A 17,307-nucleotide genomic window follows, 5' to 3' on the forward strand; every position below is an offset into this window, starting at 1 on the left:
AGGAACCTGGGGAGTGCTCATCCTCAGTCTCTACTAATCAGCAGCAGCTGCAAACCAAAGTCTCCAGATTGCATTTGGTGCCTTCCTTCTCTGCTGTTCTCAGATACCTCACTGAGTGATAACTAGCAGATTATCAGTTTCCTAGGATTATCAATTTCACAGGTCTCAGAGACCATCTAACCTAACCAAGAGGCCATCACATCTAACAAGAATCTGTTTTATAGACTCCCTAGGAAATTCTATCCCCCTGCCAATAGCCCCAAGGATGGAGAAAATGTGCTATATCCTGAGTGAAGATATCCATGCTGCCTTTGGGTAATCCTAATTGTTAGGAAGCTTTTCCTTACATCAGGCCTAAATCTGCCTCTCCACAGCTTCCACCCGTTGCCTCTACCACATGACAGTAGCTGTGGTCTCTCTGCTTTTTTTCCTAAGTTAAATGTGGCAAGTTTTTTGTCTGTTTGTTTTCCACTGCTGCTTATTCAATATGACCTCCAACATTTCAGTTCTTTTGTACCTCTCAATTTCCCCCTTTTCCTTTCCAAGGAAATTGGGACTTACCTCAAGTTAGCTGCCCAGTGTAGTTTTTTCATATTTCTTCCAATTCTGGATTCACACCATGGCATCCCTTTCATTTGGGATAAATATCAATATTTTTGTTCCCCCAAAGAATTCTAGACCTAGAAGGGGTCATGGAGATCATCCAGGCTAATGAGGAAACTGAGGCAAAATTAGAAAAAGCAACTTGACCTAGGATTTCAGACCCATCTCCAGGATTCCTTTCACTCTATCATTGTGCCATCTTTCTTCTCAGTGGCTCATGTTCCATGTCATCTCTTCACAGGATCATCAAACACCGTGACAGGGGAGACCAAGAGCTTCTTCAGCTTTGCAAAATCAGTGAGTATTTGCAGAAATTGACATGCAGTCACATTCACGTGTGGGGGTGCCTTTCTAGCCAAGCTAATGCCAAATAGGCACCAGTAGGCAATAAAAGGGGAAAAAAGCCAATTAGCCAAAGAGCACTTAGGAAATCCAGAAGCCTGAACAGCTGAGGATGTTAAACCTCCTGGAGAGAGCCCTATGATTGTCAGAAAAAGGCCATCTATTTCTGAAATATCAGAGAGGAAACTTGAATAAGGGAAAATAGTCTTAAGAATTGAGAAATGTCCCAAGTCCACTTCTAGGTGGGCAGAATTTAGAGATGGCATTAGAAATTGGGAAGAGAAATGAAAGGAACAAACATTTATTAAAAGCCTGCTATGTGCCAGGTACTGTGTTAAGTACTTTGCAAATATTCTCTCCTTGGGATCCCCATTTTGCAGGTAGAGAAACTGAGTCCAGATAGAGTTTAATGGTCTTGTCCAGGGTTTTACAGCTATTAAGTTTTTGAAGCTGCCTTCAAATGACATTCATATAGTTAGTGCTTACTGTGTGCCAAATGCTACGCTAAGGGCTTTACGGTTATTATCTCATTTGATCCTCACAACAACCCTGAGAGAGAGATGCTATTATTATCCCCATTTTACAGATAAGGAAACTGAAGAAATCTGAATTTAGGTGACTTAGGCAGGATCACATGGCTAGTCAATATCTGAGACTGGATTTGAACTGAAATCTTTCTGTCCCTAGGCCCAGCACAAATGGCCCAACAAATAGAATGCTAGGAGAAGTAATACAGGAGACTGCTATAAGGTTGGATAAGGTAGCTGTATATGGACTAGACATAATATAAATTTCTTTGGAAGTTATTTATCTCAGCAAAGTGTTTGATTTTCACTAGTAGGAGTAGACTGCCTTTTTAAAAACCTGAAGGAGCAGAATAATAAGGAAATTTAATTTGCTAGCACCAGTTTTCTTCTGGTGTGGTAGGTGGGGGGAAAATGCAAGAAATGCTCAGTCTCATCTAACTAGCGATTGCTTGTGTTTTGAATTTGTTGTCACATACCAAGATTTGTAGAATTTGAAAGTTCTAGCTAGAATCTGAGTTTATACGGAGTCTCAGAGGGAATTTCATTCAAGCTATATCTGAAAACAGTAATCTTTTCTAGAAGATTCCCCAGAAGGCATCATTCAACCTTGAATTAAAAACCTTCAGGAATGGGGATGTCGGTACCTCCCAAAGCTCATTCCATTGCTGATAGCTGTAATTATCAGCAGTTTCTTAAATCTAAAAACTGTGCCCCTATAACTTCCACTCACTACTCTTAGTGCTTAACAGATTAAATAAGTCTCATCTCTCTATGACAGTGGTCCTCAAAGTGTAGTCCAAAGAATTGTTGGGGTCTCTGAACCCTTTCAGAGGGTCTGCAAATTCAAAATTATTTTTTATTTCTAATAGTAAATAGCTATAAATATAAGCCATATGAACAAAAACTCTTTGAACAGATCCTCGATAGTTTTTTTAACAACATGAAGATATTGAGAACAAAGGTTTGAGAACCACTGCTCAATGATAACAGTTTTTCAAACACTTGAAGATGGCTAACACATTTCCAGCTAATTCAATAAGTATTTGTCATTAAGCTCCTATTACTATGCACTGAGCAGCCTGGGTGCTATGGTAGATAGAGCACTGGGCTTGGAACCAAAAAATCTCATCTCTATGAGTTCAAATCCAAATTTAGACACTTACCAGCTATGTGATGCTCAGCAGTCACTTAACCCTCTTTGCTTCAGCCTCTCTTCTATAAAATGAGCTGGAAAAGGAAATGACAAACTAGTGTCTGCCAAGAAAAACTTGCATGTGGTTATAAAGAGCAGGACATGACTGGAAAAATTCAACAATATCAATACTATTGTCCAAGAATTGTGTTGTCTTTACATCCATAGGTAGCTTGCACAGTGGTTAAAACACTGGGACTGAAATCGGGAAGATCTGAGTTCAAATCTAGCCTCAGACATTTATTCCCTATGTGACTCTGGGTAAATCATTTCATCTCTGCCTTAAATTCCCCAACTATAATGTAGGGATAACAACAATTACAGGATTGTTGTGAGGATCAAATGAGATCACAGTGCCTGGCACATAGGTGCCGAATAAATTGCTTGTTTCCTTCTCTTAAGCATCTTCCAAGTTTCTTCCACTGAATCTTTTATCAAGACATAGTTACTTTTAAAATGTGTCATACACTAATATGGAGATATGTTTAGAAGAATTAAACATGTTTAACATATCAAATTGCTTGCTGTCTTGGGTAAGGGGGGAGAAAAATTTGGAACAAAGTTTTGCAAAGTGAAAATTGAAAACTTATCTTTGCATGTATTTGGAAAAATTACTATTAAAAAATATTTAGAAAAAAACAGAAAAGAAAGGGAAAGAAGAAATAAAAAATAATAAAATGTCATGCAAAGCCAACACAACATTCCAGATGACATCCCAACAGAGCAGAGAGTAGCATAGCAGGACAATAGACTCTCTTATGCTAGGAGATTCATCATTAGGAGCCTCATTTGTTTGTTGAACTGAATTCATTAAGTGTCATTAATTGAATTCATTGAGTAATTGTCATTATTAAGAAGGATTAGACTGGTTCTTTGTGGTCTTAAAAAGCAGAAGGTAGAAGTTACAATGAGACACTTGGTTCAATGTGAGAAAGAATTTCTTAATAATTACAGTTGTCCAACCCTGCTTGGGCCATATTTGGAAGATAGTGAGGTCTTTGGCACTGGATACCTTCTAGGAGAGGCTAGGTAACCACTCAGAGGAGATATTGTAGAAGGCATCCCATCTCTGGGATGGCTCGGTTGAACTCATCATTTCTGTCCAGCTTTAGGATTCAGAGCTTCTAACTCTAGACAAGAAGAAATAATGTGTGAACTGGCATGATTCAGAGTATGGAATAGCTATTGTTGGATAAATAGTCATTTTCTCAATATGTTTCCATTATATCATTGTGCTCAGTTATATGGTGCCTCATGCTTATGTTCATAGAACGTCAGAGTAGAGCCTCCCTATAGCAGATAGACTATAAGATCTCAAAGCAGAAGATGGCAAATATTTATTAAGTGCCTAATGTGGGCCTGGCACTGTACAAAGTGCTTTACAAATATTCTTTCCTTTGATCCTCCCAACAACATTGCCATTTATGCTGAACCTGAAGTTAGGAAGCCCTGAATTCAAATTCACCCTCAATTGCTGACTAACTGTGTGATACTGAAGCATACAGAGGTTAGATGACTTTTTCAGTTTCTTCATCTACAAAACAGCACCTCCTTCCTAGGACTGCCATGAAGACCAAATGCAATAATAATTATAAAGCCCTTAGCAAGCACTATATAAATGTTAACTATATTTTTATTTTTTTTTCTTCAAATCCATCCTCAGACACTTTATTACCTGTGTCATTCTAGGCAAGTCAGCTCACACAAATTCAGTTTCCTTCCTTACCTGTAAAATGGTTATCAGAATAGCACCTCCCTCCCAGGGTTGTAGTGAGGATCAATATAGGACATAGAATGTCAGAGGTGAGAGGGCATTTGAGGGGATTTTATAGAGGAAGAACTGGTTTCTTCCAGTTCCAAAATCCCATGGATCTCTGATACCACCATCTCCTAATTGAAACCACTTCATGTAATCTCCCTTGCCCTTCTAAGATAAACATTAAAGGTTTCTTTTCCTTTGAGCTTGAATATGAGAGGAGAATTACTCCATCCCAGAAAAAAAAAAAAAAATGAAAAGACAAGATGCCTCTGTGAGCATTTCTCTTGATGAGTGGTTTCAGAACAAGAATAGCTATTTTTATGTTGCTGTAATTAACTCAGTACTGACAGATTGCTGTGTGTAAGCAAATTGGTCCCAAATTACATTCACTTGTACAAAGTGTTTTCCCTTTTCTCTCCTAAATACAGGCTCCATAAGCACAATGTTAACACAATAATTGCATTGTGTACATATTTGACTAAAGCATTCAGAAAAACAAGGGCCCCTGTTGAAAACTGCATATGGTGTGAAGAGTGGGACTGTGTCCTTTTGGCAGCAGCAGCATGCTGAATAACCATACCAATGGCAGTATGTGCTTTTGGATGGGCCTTAAACATGGTGAACTATAAAGAACTCTAGATTTGGTCAGGATCTGATTTCAAATCTATTTCTGCCACTTTTATCTCTTGACCTTATATGAGTCATTGAGCTTCATTGTTTATCGATAATTGAATTGAGGTGGTTGAAAGAAATGAGCTCTAAAGACCCTTCCAGTTGTAAGTCTTATGCTGTAGGGACGGATGAGGGCTCCATGGGGATCTGTTTGAAGAAAGGCACTGGGTTGGAAAGCCATGACTTTGCATTGCATCTTAGTGCTAGAAAAGTCTTTAGAACATAAAAACGCAAAGCTAGAAAGGCCCTTAGAATGTAGCATATTAAGTCTGGAAGACATCTTAAATCACAAGCTTATCTTCGATTTGCTCATTTTTTAGAGGTGAAAACTGACGCCAGAAAGGAACATGCCTTGCGCCCACCACATTTTACACATTATAAAGTATCATATAAATGTCAGTAACACCATTATTTAATTACTGAGGCATTCCTAATGGAAGGATTAAATCTCAAGTGGCCAAAGTTCTAGAGTTTTCTGGCACCCTCTCTTTCCTTCACATGGTCCCATAGCTTTGATTGGCTTTTTCTGTTCTCCATTTCTTCTAATGCTCTTGTCACTTCTATTCCCAGTGGTGGCAGGTTGAGAAGGTGAACCCTATCAAGCTATATGAGGAGAACAAAGTCATTGCTGGATTTTCGCTCCTCAATCTCCTTTTTAAACAAGGCCGAGGAGGCCTGATTAAAGGCATAATGGACAAACTCATAGCCCTGTACAACGAGAAGAAGATCAAACCCATGGTGGACTCTTTATGGGCTCTGGAAGAGGTAAGACTATCTCTTTTCTGAGAATCAACACTGACTTTTTTTTAACCATTTTATAATTTATTCAAAACCTGTTTTGATTTGAAGAGCTCCAAAAGTTTACACATCATTATTGCTGGAAAATTTGAAGACAGTTATTGTAATGTTCTCTTTGGTTCGGTTTCCTTGGGGAGCAGCCTTCAGTTCAGTAATCACCACATGTGCAGCCAGGTGTTAAAAGTGCAAATCCTTTATTATCCCCTTGCCTGGGGCCCAGACCAGCTTTCTTGAGGTCCTGCTGAATGTATCTTGGTTTCTGTGGGGGAGGCAGGAGGACCACCACCACAGTCTCTGTCTTCCCTAGTTCTAATTCTGGCTGAGATTGTTTGAGCTTATATGCTCTCTTATCATAGGTGTGAATCTTATAGAATTATATTAAGTATTAAGTACTGAACTACCAGTGTCTTTATCAATTCCACTGACTTAATACCTTGTAAGAATCCTTTGTTTCAAGTTCAGAGTTCTGGCCCATAACAAGTTATAATCAGCAATAACGATGAGTCATTATGTACTAATATGTAGTAACGTAATAATACATTTTCTTAATAGTTGATTATTCCTCCAAACTTAGGTCATACCACAATATTTATATAGCATAGTAATTAATGCAATAATCTGTATCATCAGAAAATACACTATTCTTCATAAATGAAACTATTTTAATATTTTCCAACAAAAAGCTTTTTTTTTTTTTAAATGCATGAGACACTTCCCCCACTTTCTTAAACAAAATAATATAGGTTCACAAAGTAGTTTTGTTATTTTGTAGTCAGTTACATCTCCAATACTGAAGAACTACTGAACTTTTTTTGGTAATTTATCACAAAAATCAATTACTTTTGCTGTGACAGAATGATGCTACTGAATCTACCAAGATACATACAGGTCTAAGTCTAATCTCTGCTATCAATTTTTATTTATTCAATTGTTATTCTTTTTATTCTGCTATATTCTCTAATGTACAATTAGCTATATAATTGCCCTGCTTATATAATAAGATTCTCAGCAATTGTGCAGGCTGGGAGACTAATTGAGAGAGCTTTTATTATGCTTTTTTTAGATATCTGTGGAAACCTAATCTAGACCTGTACCATTATACCCATGTGGTATGTATGGGTAATTCTACATTATTAGATCCCTTTTGGGGGGAGGCTGCTATGGTGAACTCTTATTATGAAAATTCCTTCCAACATAAATCGGCTTACAATCTTGGAGAATTAAGACAGGGCAAAATTAAATAGTGGCTAATCTTTGGTAGACATAGCTGGTATGGTATTGGTCCTAAACCTTCCTGAGTCCAATGCTGGCTTTCTATAGATTATGTCACACTGCTTCTTAACATCATAATTAGGATCGCTATACAAATTATAATCACACAGTAAATTGTTGTCCCCTCAAACTTTTTGAGGATTTTGTTAAGGTCAACACTGACATTTTAGCATGGTAGTTGGAAAAAAAGAGATCAGTGATCTCCTTTCCCAACTTTTTAGGGTTCTTGTTAGCCAACAACATAATATAGTGTAAAGAATCCAGGATTTGGAGTCTGGAGAGTTGGTTTCAAATCTCAGATCTGCCACTTGCTATCTATATGATCTTGGGCAAGTTGCTTAGTGTCTTTGGCCCTCAGTGAAATAATTAAAATAGAAATATCACTTGTCAGAATATGGTCTGAAATTCCTGGGGAATTCTAAGATCTCTCTGAGGTTCTGTGGGATCAAAAGTATTTTCATAATAATACTAAAATGTTTTAATTGGTAGTACAGTAGACATTGATAGCTGTTACTCACAGGAACCAAACTGTGTCCTCAATCATTTTTAAGTATGTAAAGGGGTCCTGATGCCAGAACGTTGGAGAATTGCTAAACTAAAGATTTCTAAGGTTTTTTCAACTCTAAATTGAAACTCATGTGAACTAAGTTAGTTCTTACATTAGAATCAATCTTGTTTTCAAATCTTGGCTCTATCACTTCTTTGGAATATGACTTTGGACAGATCTCATTTCTTTAAGTGTGTTTTCATTCATAAAATAGCAGGCAGGGGGAAGAGGAGGGATGGGTTGTAGTGAAAGAGACTTGTTACCTAAAAGCATCAAGGGGGCTGCATTATATTTATCTTGTGGATGAGATAAATCTGAGACTTCTGTAAAGGATAGGATTTTATTCATAGGATTATACTGAAAGGGCTTAATAGCCCTTATTAAGAGAGGAAGCTTTGGTCACAGGAACTCTTTGCCAAAAATGTTCTTTTTTAGTTGAACCTTAACAAGCACCAACAAATAGGAACATTTTGATATCTAAAGAACAAAAAGAAGATAACCTCAACTGTGAATTTCTGTTACATTCAGTTTGTTCAAATATATGTTAAATTGAACAGCACAGTAGCACAACTGTCTGCTTATCTGGGTCCCCTTGGGAACTTAAACCATTTCCAAACAAAGCAGAGCCAGCTTTCTTTACCATCTCCAACATGTAGATCTTTGTGTTGATCAGTTGTTAGAGTGAGAAAGAAGCTCAGGGACCATCCAATACAACCCCCTCCTTTTATAAAGGAAGAAACCATATCTCGGAGAGAACAAGAATGTTCTCAGGGTCACACAGCCAGAGCTGGAACCCAGCCATTTTCTTTATTTCAAGCCTGTTGGTATTTCTTCTGCACTTAAAAGCTCTGGGTATGCATCTTGAAGGAAGAGAAAGGTTTGTGTTTGGTGAGAATGCACAGATTGAGGTAGGTTTGAATGAGACTGAGGAGCACTAAGGAGCCCTGTTTATCTGGAATATAGATGTGGGCAAGAAGGTGTCTGAAATAAAATATCATGATTCTACATAGCAAAAACATGGCATAATTTGGCAGGCCCTGAGATAGGGAAAAGGCTAGTCCTGAACACCAGGTTTACAGATGGGACCCAGATATATCTTTGGCTAACACAGTGTCACTGAAATGAACCAAACTACCTGCGTCACTAATGGTATGTTATTGCCAAAGACTTGGTATAGCTGGTCTAAAAAATGTCACTGAGCCCACGTGGGACAAAAAAGGAAGCACCCAGGTCCTGTAGTAGAGCAAGGTGGGATGGGTGGAGAGCCTTGGGCTAGGCTGGTAGCCCTCAAATATTGAAACAGCGGAGTAAGGCCCCTGTGTGTATGCTAGGTGGGGCAGAACAGGGACAGGTCTCACTCACTTAATTCAATGTAATTCAAACATTTATTAAGCATTTCTCTGTGCAAAACCCTGTGCTGGGAGGTCGGGGATACAGGAAAGTTAAATAAGACGACACAGTCCCTGCCCTCGTGGAAGTCAGAGCTAGATGGTGAGATGGGTAGAGCAAGACTAGAGTCAGGAGAACCTTAGCTCAGAGCCAGATCAGACATCTGCTAGCTCTGTGATCCTGGCCAAGTTATTTAATGTCTGATTTGCCTCACCTGTAAAATGGAGTAATAATAGCACCTACTTCACAGGGTTGATGCCAGGAACAAATGCGCTAATTATAAAACACTTTAGCACAATGCCTGATACATGGTAAGAGCTCTATAAGTGTTAGCTGTTGTCCTTAGTATTAGTAGTATAGGGATGGAACATAGATACTAATAATGTGGAATAGTTCATAAGAGTATCAAAGAGTTGCAAGCACAGTGCTGTCAATTCTGAAGGATTTTGTTTGGCTTTTTAAAATTGTTTTTACTGGCTGAGAAAAGAGATCAAAGGGGAGAAGTGAAATAGGTGATGATAGAATTAGGGTGAAAAGGATGGGCAGAAATTTAACAGGTTTCAAGAGGAAGAAGATATGTTTCAAATCTTTGTGGGCATCCTGTTTTTCGGGGTGTGAAATGTCCCAATGAGTGATTCTTCCACTGAAATGGATGGGAGCCCTTACATTCTAGGGAGATGTTTGAGAGAAATAGAAGTTGAGTGGCCTCTCTAGGGTCATCCAACTGTCAAATATCAGAGGAAGAAGATGACGGCCAATCTTTCCATCTCTAAGTCTAGGGTCTTATTTCTTGTGCTTACAGAGCAAAGGCAGAGATGGAAGATCTTCAGGCAGTTTTAGAGAACGATGGTCAGAAGGTACAGTAAAAGAGCATCAGTGTATGAGAAAAGGCAGTTTCCAGAATGCAGGGGTTCTTTCTGACTGCTAGGCTAAGGATTTCAGACTTTATTCAGTAGACAATAAAGAGCTATTAAAAGATTTTGAGCAGAGAAGGAATAATCACATTTACATCTATGCGGGAAGAAGATGAATCTGTCTTTAATGAATGATGGAAAGGACAGTGAAGAATGTGGGATAGGGAGAGAATGCATCCTTCTAGAGGGAAATCATAGAGCTAATCAAAGGAAATAATATAGCTAACAAAATATTCTAACAATATTCTGAAAGCATTCATTATTTCCTGTTTAATGAAGAAGGCTCTGGTTCAGTTCTAAAAATCAGACGAGGCAGCGTTACATAGGGGACAGAGCAAAAAACTTGGAATCAGAAAGATCTGAGTTGAAATCCCATTCCAGATGCTTGCTGTGTGACTTTGGACAAGTCAGTACAATTCAGACTCATTTTATTCATTAGTAAAATTAGAGGGTCATTCTAATTCCTTACAAGATTGTTGGGAAAATCAAATGAAATATTGTATGGAAAGCACTTTGAAAATCTTAAAATGCTATAAAATGTCATCTATTGTTATAATTTAAAAGAGAAATTCTAATTAATAGAAACTTCCCTGAAGGACTAGTCTTCCAGGGTCAAGGATTAATGACAGCATCCATACCTTGATCTGCTAACAGATGTTTCTGATGCTGTATTGCAGTAACTTCTTCATTTTTTTGCTTAAATGGGCAAATATCCATTCAAGGATGCAGTTGGATCAGACTGAGTCATTTATATGTTCAGGAACACTGTTAGGCCAGACTTGTGAGTCATCAAGCCTACACAATTTCCTAGTGCCAAAAGACAGTTTGCAGTACTTAGTACTTGCTTGCTAACTACTGTAGGAAAATGATAATGATTCTCATCCCCAAGAATTACTTTGGGAGCTAACTTTATAACTTCATGCAAAAAATATAAAGTCCTGAGAGAATGAAAGAAAAATTCTCTTTTATTTGGTTGTGATAATAACTTCAGACACCATTAGAGGTTCTTTTTGGCCATTCATCTCTACATTTATTATGAATTGTAGGGACTAGTCATGCAAAGCACAAATTGTCTGGCTACAGATCAGAAGATTCCAACTTAGTCTTCTTGCTGCTTTTGCTCTTATCCCTTCCTACTAATTATAAACCTCATGGAGAGAGAGAGCAAGTCTTTTCACAATTTTGAATTTCCCAAGTGTCAAATATATAAATATTTGTTGAATATATGAATTTCCTAATACTGATAAAATGGTTCAGTATGCTTTAAAGTGTCTTTTTTTTTCTACCAAATTACTTTAAGAAGAGTTGAAAAAGACATTTCAATATTTGAATGGATGTCATATGGAGAAGGATCAAACTTGTTCTTATTGATCTCAATAGCTTACTATGAAATGGGAGAAACTCGCTGGTCAAGTACCTCCAAGGTAACATTCTGATCATTCTGGCCTTGTGCTACTGAACACTTTTTTCCTTAATTGAAAGGAAAATATAAATATAAATGTAAAAACTTTTCAGACTTATCAATGACACAAAACTAAAAGGTCTAACAACTACATTGGATGATAGAATCTAAAAGGATCTTAACAGTCTAAAAAGACTATCCTGATCCAATAAGAGATGTTTAACATAAATATAAAGTCCTACACTTAAGTTCAAAAAAATCAATTTTATAAGTGAGCTGAGGGAGTTGAATCTTAACCAAGTGGAAAAAAATTTTTAGGGGTTATCAGTCAACAATTCAGTCATTCAACAAGAGTATATTAAGTGATTACTATGAGTTGGCTACCTTGTTTAGTGGATATTGGCAATAAAAATAATGATGATAATAGATAACATTCATAGAATGCCTACTATGTGCCAGGCACTGTGCTAAGTATTTTACCAGTGTTATTTCATTTGATCCTAACAATAATCTTGAAAGTAGGTGTTATTATCACTCATTTTTTACAGTTGAGGAAACTGAGGCAAACAGAAATGAAGTGATTTTCTCAGGCTCATACAGCTACTATGTATCTGAGACTAGATTTCAACTCGGAACTTCTGACTCCAGACCAGGCACGCTATTCACTCTGCCATTTAGTTACTCCAACAAACTCTGTATGAGCTAACTATATGATAAGCAGCACAAAAAGTAAAGGTGATTTTAGGACAAAGATACTATAAAGAACATTTGAGGCAATAATCCCATTGGACTCTTGTTTAGTTGAACTCTTTATGGGTTATTATACTCATTTCTGTGTGATACCTTTTAGAAAAGGCATAGTCAGATCAGAGAGGTTCCAGGGCAGGGTGAGCAGTATGATGAAAGACTTTAAGACCTTGATATAATGACAATCAATTGAATTGACTGGGAACACTCAGACTGAAAAATAGAATACTTGGATGAGATTTGAGATAGGGGGAAGGAGCATGATAATTATCTTCAATTATGTGAAAGATTTTCATATGGAACTGGGATTAAACTTGTTCTTCCTCACACTCTTATGGAAAAGCTAGGAGTGATAAGTGAGAATTGCACAGAGGTAGATTTAGGCATCATGTGATGATAACTTGTCTAATAAGTGGAGTTTCCAAAAAGTAGAAGGCTAGTTCAGACAGTCATAAGTTCCCACCACTTTAAGTCTTCAAGGAAAGTTTGGATGATACCTTGTTGGGAATATTGTAGAGAGGGCATTTCATGAGTACATAGTACAAATGGGACCAAATGGTCTCTGAGGTCCCCCAAAACTCTGATAATTCCATGGTTCTGTGACTTAGATACAGATGGAACAAGGTAACCATTAGTCCCCTACTAGCTAAAAGACAAACAAAATAAATAATATGGTGCTTAACTTGAGACACTAAAAACTAGAGGAAACAGGAATGGCCTTTGAAAGTCGGGGGCCCTTCAGCTGAGCTTTGAAGGGAGCTGGGGATTCCAAGGCTTGGAATTGAGGAGGAAGAGCATTCCTGGCATGGGAACAGTCTGTACAAAGGCCCAGAGACAGGAGATGGGCATAGGAGGGAGGCTAATTTGGCTGGACACAAAGTACATGAGGGGGAGCAATATGTTATCAGCCTGGAGCTAAACTAGGAAGAGCTTTAAATGCCACATAGCAGTTTCTAAACACAATGGGAAGCCAGTGACACTTTTTTATTTAGAGGAGTAACATCATCAGACCTGTGCTAAAAGGAATATCAATTTGGTAACCATGGGGAATGTGGATTTCAAGAAAGGGAAAAAAAGCTATCTGTAATAAAACCAATTAGGGAGCTCTTACAATAGTCCAAGTGATCAAGGGAGAAGGGAATAGATGTTGAGGAGAGATGGCTGACAAGATCTGGCAAGTGAATGGAAGTAAAGAGTTGAGGATTATTTCAAAGGTTTGGATTTGGATGACTGAAAAATAGCAGGTCTTCTACAGAAATAGGGAAGTTAGGAAGAGGGCTGGATTAAAGAAAAGATCAGGAGTTCTATTGTATACATGTTGAGTTTGAGATGCATTCAGGTGGAGATGAAGGGTGCAAGTTGTAGGACTATCTTATCTTCCATGACTCAGGAGGAGAAGACGATGTGAAATTATGCTGAGTAAATTTGAATATTGGAGTGGGCAGTGAGAGGAATCTCATAATTGATGGCTTCATTGTTCTCTGTCAATTATAAGATGAAGTATTCCATTGCGAGGAAGTCCCTGGGGAGTAGATGGCATAGGTAGATTGTAGGATAAAGTCTATCAGTGAAGAGTAAAAGGTTTGATATGCAGTAAGAGAGGTCCAATTGAAATCTAATAACACAAGTTTACAGCAGACCCAGTTGGCATAGTTGTGGAACTCCTTCAGTAGTATTTGGCAACACCTAAACCAGAATGGAGAGAATAGATGGAGAGTTATTCAGAGGTGGGATGTAGAAAAATGATGAATGCCAGCAGCTCAGCAACTGAACAATGAGGCAAGGGGTTGAAAGACTGAAGACAGTCAAACTGGTTTACTAAAACATTTTTGAAGGGAAGAAAATGAGACTAGAATAGGGTTGGTGACCTGAGAATGTAGAGAGGGGAGGGGAATAGCTTCAGTCAATCAACTTTTATTAACAACCTCCCATGTGCCAAACACTATCCTAAGTGTTGGGGATATAAATATGAAAAAAGGAAGTCTGTGCCTTCAAATAGCTTGCCATCTAATAGGAGAAGAGGATAACCAAAAGGAAGCTTAAAACTGGGGGTAAAGTGAGGAGAAGGTACAGGTTGGTGGGAATGGAAGGGGAGCAGACTGAAAAATCAATTAAAATTCTCAATGTTGTACAACCAGAGGAAAAATGATTTGAATTTGCAGTGAGGATGTAGAAAGGGCTTAGAAGAATGGAGAAGCCTTAGAAATGATTTTAGTAGGGCACAAAAAGAAGAAAAGACATGAAGGTATATAGTCAAATAGAATAATTTCAAAATCATAGGTAGAATATTTGTGGGGTGAGTGATGGTGAGATTAAGGGTACATTAACATTTGATGATCAACATTTAATTTGAAGTCCCCAGGGACATATAGTATCTGCTAACTATTTACTAAGCAATCAACATTCATTAAATACAACATTTATCAAGTGCCTACTGTATGCAGAAGTACTGTGGGAGTTACAAAGTTTAGATAAGAAGCAGTCCCTTTTCTTTATTTTCTAGTTGGGGAAGTACATGTCAATGAATAACTGAACACAGAAAAACAACTTAGAATACAAATTCATGAATGCCTTACAGATAGTGGATATTTGGTAGATGCTTGTTGGATGAATGTTTTAAACTAATAACTGAAGACTTTAAAGTCTATGAAAATAAGTGAGAGAAAAGTGGCCTCTATCCTGCCTGAGTAAAGGTTCTTGAGGAAGATGGCATAGGAATTAGGCCTTGATGAATAGTCAGGATCTTAGTAGAGATGAGGGAGGAGAATGGACAGAGAGAAAACTGAACAAACTTGCTCAACCAGGCAGAACACATGACATATCAGGCAGTCCAATTGGTTTTTGCTTTCATTTTTGTATTTGTGGTTTTTTTCAGGTTAGGGTCATTTCAAGGGAATTTCCCTGCCCGATTGAAAATGGTTTTGCTCTGTTGGCCATCGAATCTAACACAGAAATATTCCTCGGCTTCTGCTTATCTAACCTCAGTGTTTACAAAAGCAGAGCCATGCTTTTGAGGACTAGAATAAAAGGCAACATAGTAATATTCTGGAATACCCTATGCAAAATACTCCCCCACCCCCCTGCCCTTTGCCTCTCTCCACCCATTTGTGAATGAGTGTTGTTCTTTTATAGCCAGAGTTCTGGATACTGATCAAGAGAAAATGGCTGTTGTGTGCTGTGTTTCTGCAAAGGCAGAGTTCTCTTATAGATAACTGTCCATCTCTCTGTAAGTCTGCAAGGATCTGGAGGGAAGTTAGTGGTGATTGGTGCTTACTGAGAAGATGTGAATTCAAGATAATGCATTGTTTTTTTTCTGAACCTGGGATTGTGATCCTATTTCCCTCCTTGTGTGTTGAATTACTATACTCAGGAAATGGTTTGATAACAGATCACAATCAGTTTTGAAACAACTATTGCTGTTTAGAATTTTTATAATGATTTAGATAAGGGACATGAAGGTATGATTTTCATATGTTCAGTTGATAAGGAGGTGAGAGAGAATTAATTCACTGGACACTACTACTAGGATCCAAAACATCCCTGGCCAGATAGAATGAATTGAAGGTGACCAGATGAGGGATATGGATAAACACTTGTCAGTGATATTATAAAAGAACTCCTGAATGGACTAGAGAATTCTCATTGAATTTTGAGAGTCTGTGAATCTATAATTTATCATTGATTTCACTTCCTTAGTCAGTTTCTCTTAAATCTTTTTTGGGAAGATCCCCATCATTTTGGGGATGATTTGATTTAAAGAAGCTTTCAAAAGTCATAATATTATGTAGTTCCCCACTCCTGCACTTACCAGGATGAAAAAGGCTTAGAAGGGGTACTAGGAAAACTGGGTTTTGAAGGAATAATATTACACATCTGCCAGGGCACACATATATATTCACATACATGCATCCCTCCACTACGAGCATTTCATTGTCCCTCCGAGCATTTCAGTGTAAAAGAAGTCCTTGTTTTTGGGTTTTTTTTTTTTTTTTTTGGGGGGGGGGGGGGGGGACTATGGTTTCTGGGTGGCTCATCAGGTTCCCATAGGAACCATAGGGCTGATGAGTTCTGGGCCAAGGTGGATTTATTTTTTTCTGCCAAGCACTTCTCTTAGAAGACTGTGAGGTTGAACGATGAATGTGTGTTCCTGCTGAGGAGAAGGCCCACACTTGTTGTCAAGCCTGTCACTTGGCTGAAAGGAATCTAGAAGCTGGCATTCTTCTCAAGCCAAGTGAGAGGCGGATTGACATTGCTATTTGCTTCATTTTGAATGACATCATAAAGAGTTTGGCTGTAATTATTTTCTCCCAAAGTCAAGATACTAATGCTTGCATCAGTTTGAAGGATTATTTTTTTTTAACACGTGTGTGTGTGTGTGTGTGTGTGAGTGACTTTGGGCAGGAGGCCCAGAATCAGCCCTCCGCTTTTCTGTCTTTTAAGGGAAAATAGAGGATTGAGAAAAGAACTCTGAGAGGCAGAGGACGTGACTTTCAATCTTCACTCAGCTACTTACTTTTATGGGATAGGTCACAACACTTCAGGTTGTTTCCTCATCTATAAAATAAGAAAAGTTAGACTGTATCACCTCTAGTGTCTTCTTCCAGCCCTAAATCTGACCCTGGGATCATTTCTGTTCACTTCTCTGGTTTCTGGGTTACTGCTGCTCAGGCTTGAGGTGATTCAGCAAATATTCATTGAATACCAGCCTTAGAGCCGTCTCCATTCCTAGGAGAAATAACAAGGTTTAGATGAAACATTCATTTCCTGCATGCTCAGGAAATGGCCCTCAGAAGGGCCAAGCTCCTTTCTAATTCATAAACCAATTTATAAAATGTTTGAGCTGGATGAGCCTTTAAGAAACCATGTAGTTCAATCATGTCATTTTATAGATGGGGAAACTGAGACCTAGAAAAGGAAAGTTATGTTTTTTTTTGTTTTTCCCAAATTCACACAGTCACTAATAACATTAGTTTGACATGTATATAGCACGTTGATATTTGCAAAGGGTTTTTCCATTTATTCTCTCTACTGATCCTTACAACAACCCTGGAGATAGGTGCTATTATTATTATTTCTTATTTTACATATGAGGAAACTATGACCCAGACATATAATTTGCTCTAGGGATAGCTAAAACGTGTCA

At 38.0% G+C, this 17,307-nt stretch overlaps 1 protein-coding gene across 1 annotated transcript in view; it reads left to right on the top strand.

Annotated features, from left to right (window-relative positions):
* The window catches only part of VAT1L (vesicle amine transport 1 like), a 119,277-nt gene that overhangs the window by 59,990 nt on the left and 41,980 nt on the right, over positions 1–17,307 (top strand). Inside the window, exons 6-7 of the mRNA XM_031950347.1 lie at positions 845–900; positions 5,666–5,860. Of these exons, the coding sequence (XP_031806207.1) occupies positions 845–900; positions 5,666–5,860 (251 nt within the window). The remainder of the gene's footprint in view (positions 1–844; positions 901–5,665; positions 5,861–17,307) is intronic.

Source organism: Sarcophilus harrisii, chromosome 2, assembly GCF_902635505.1.
Source record: "Sarcophilus harrisii chromosome 2, mSarHar1.11, whole genome shotgun sequence".
Lineage (NCBI taxonomy): Eukaryota > Metazoa > Chordata > Mammalia > Dasyuromorphia > Dasyuridae > Sarcophilus > Sarcophilus harrisii.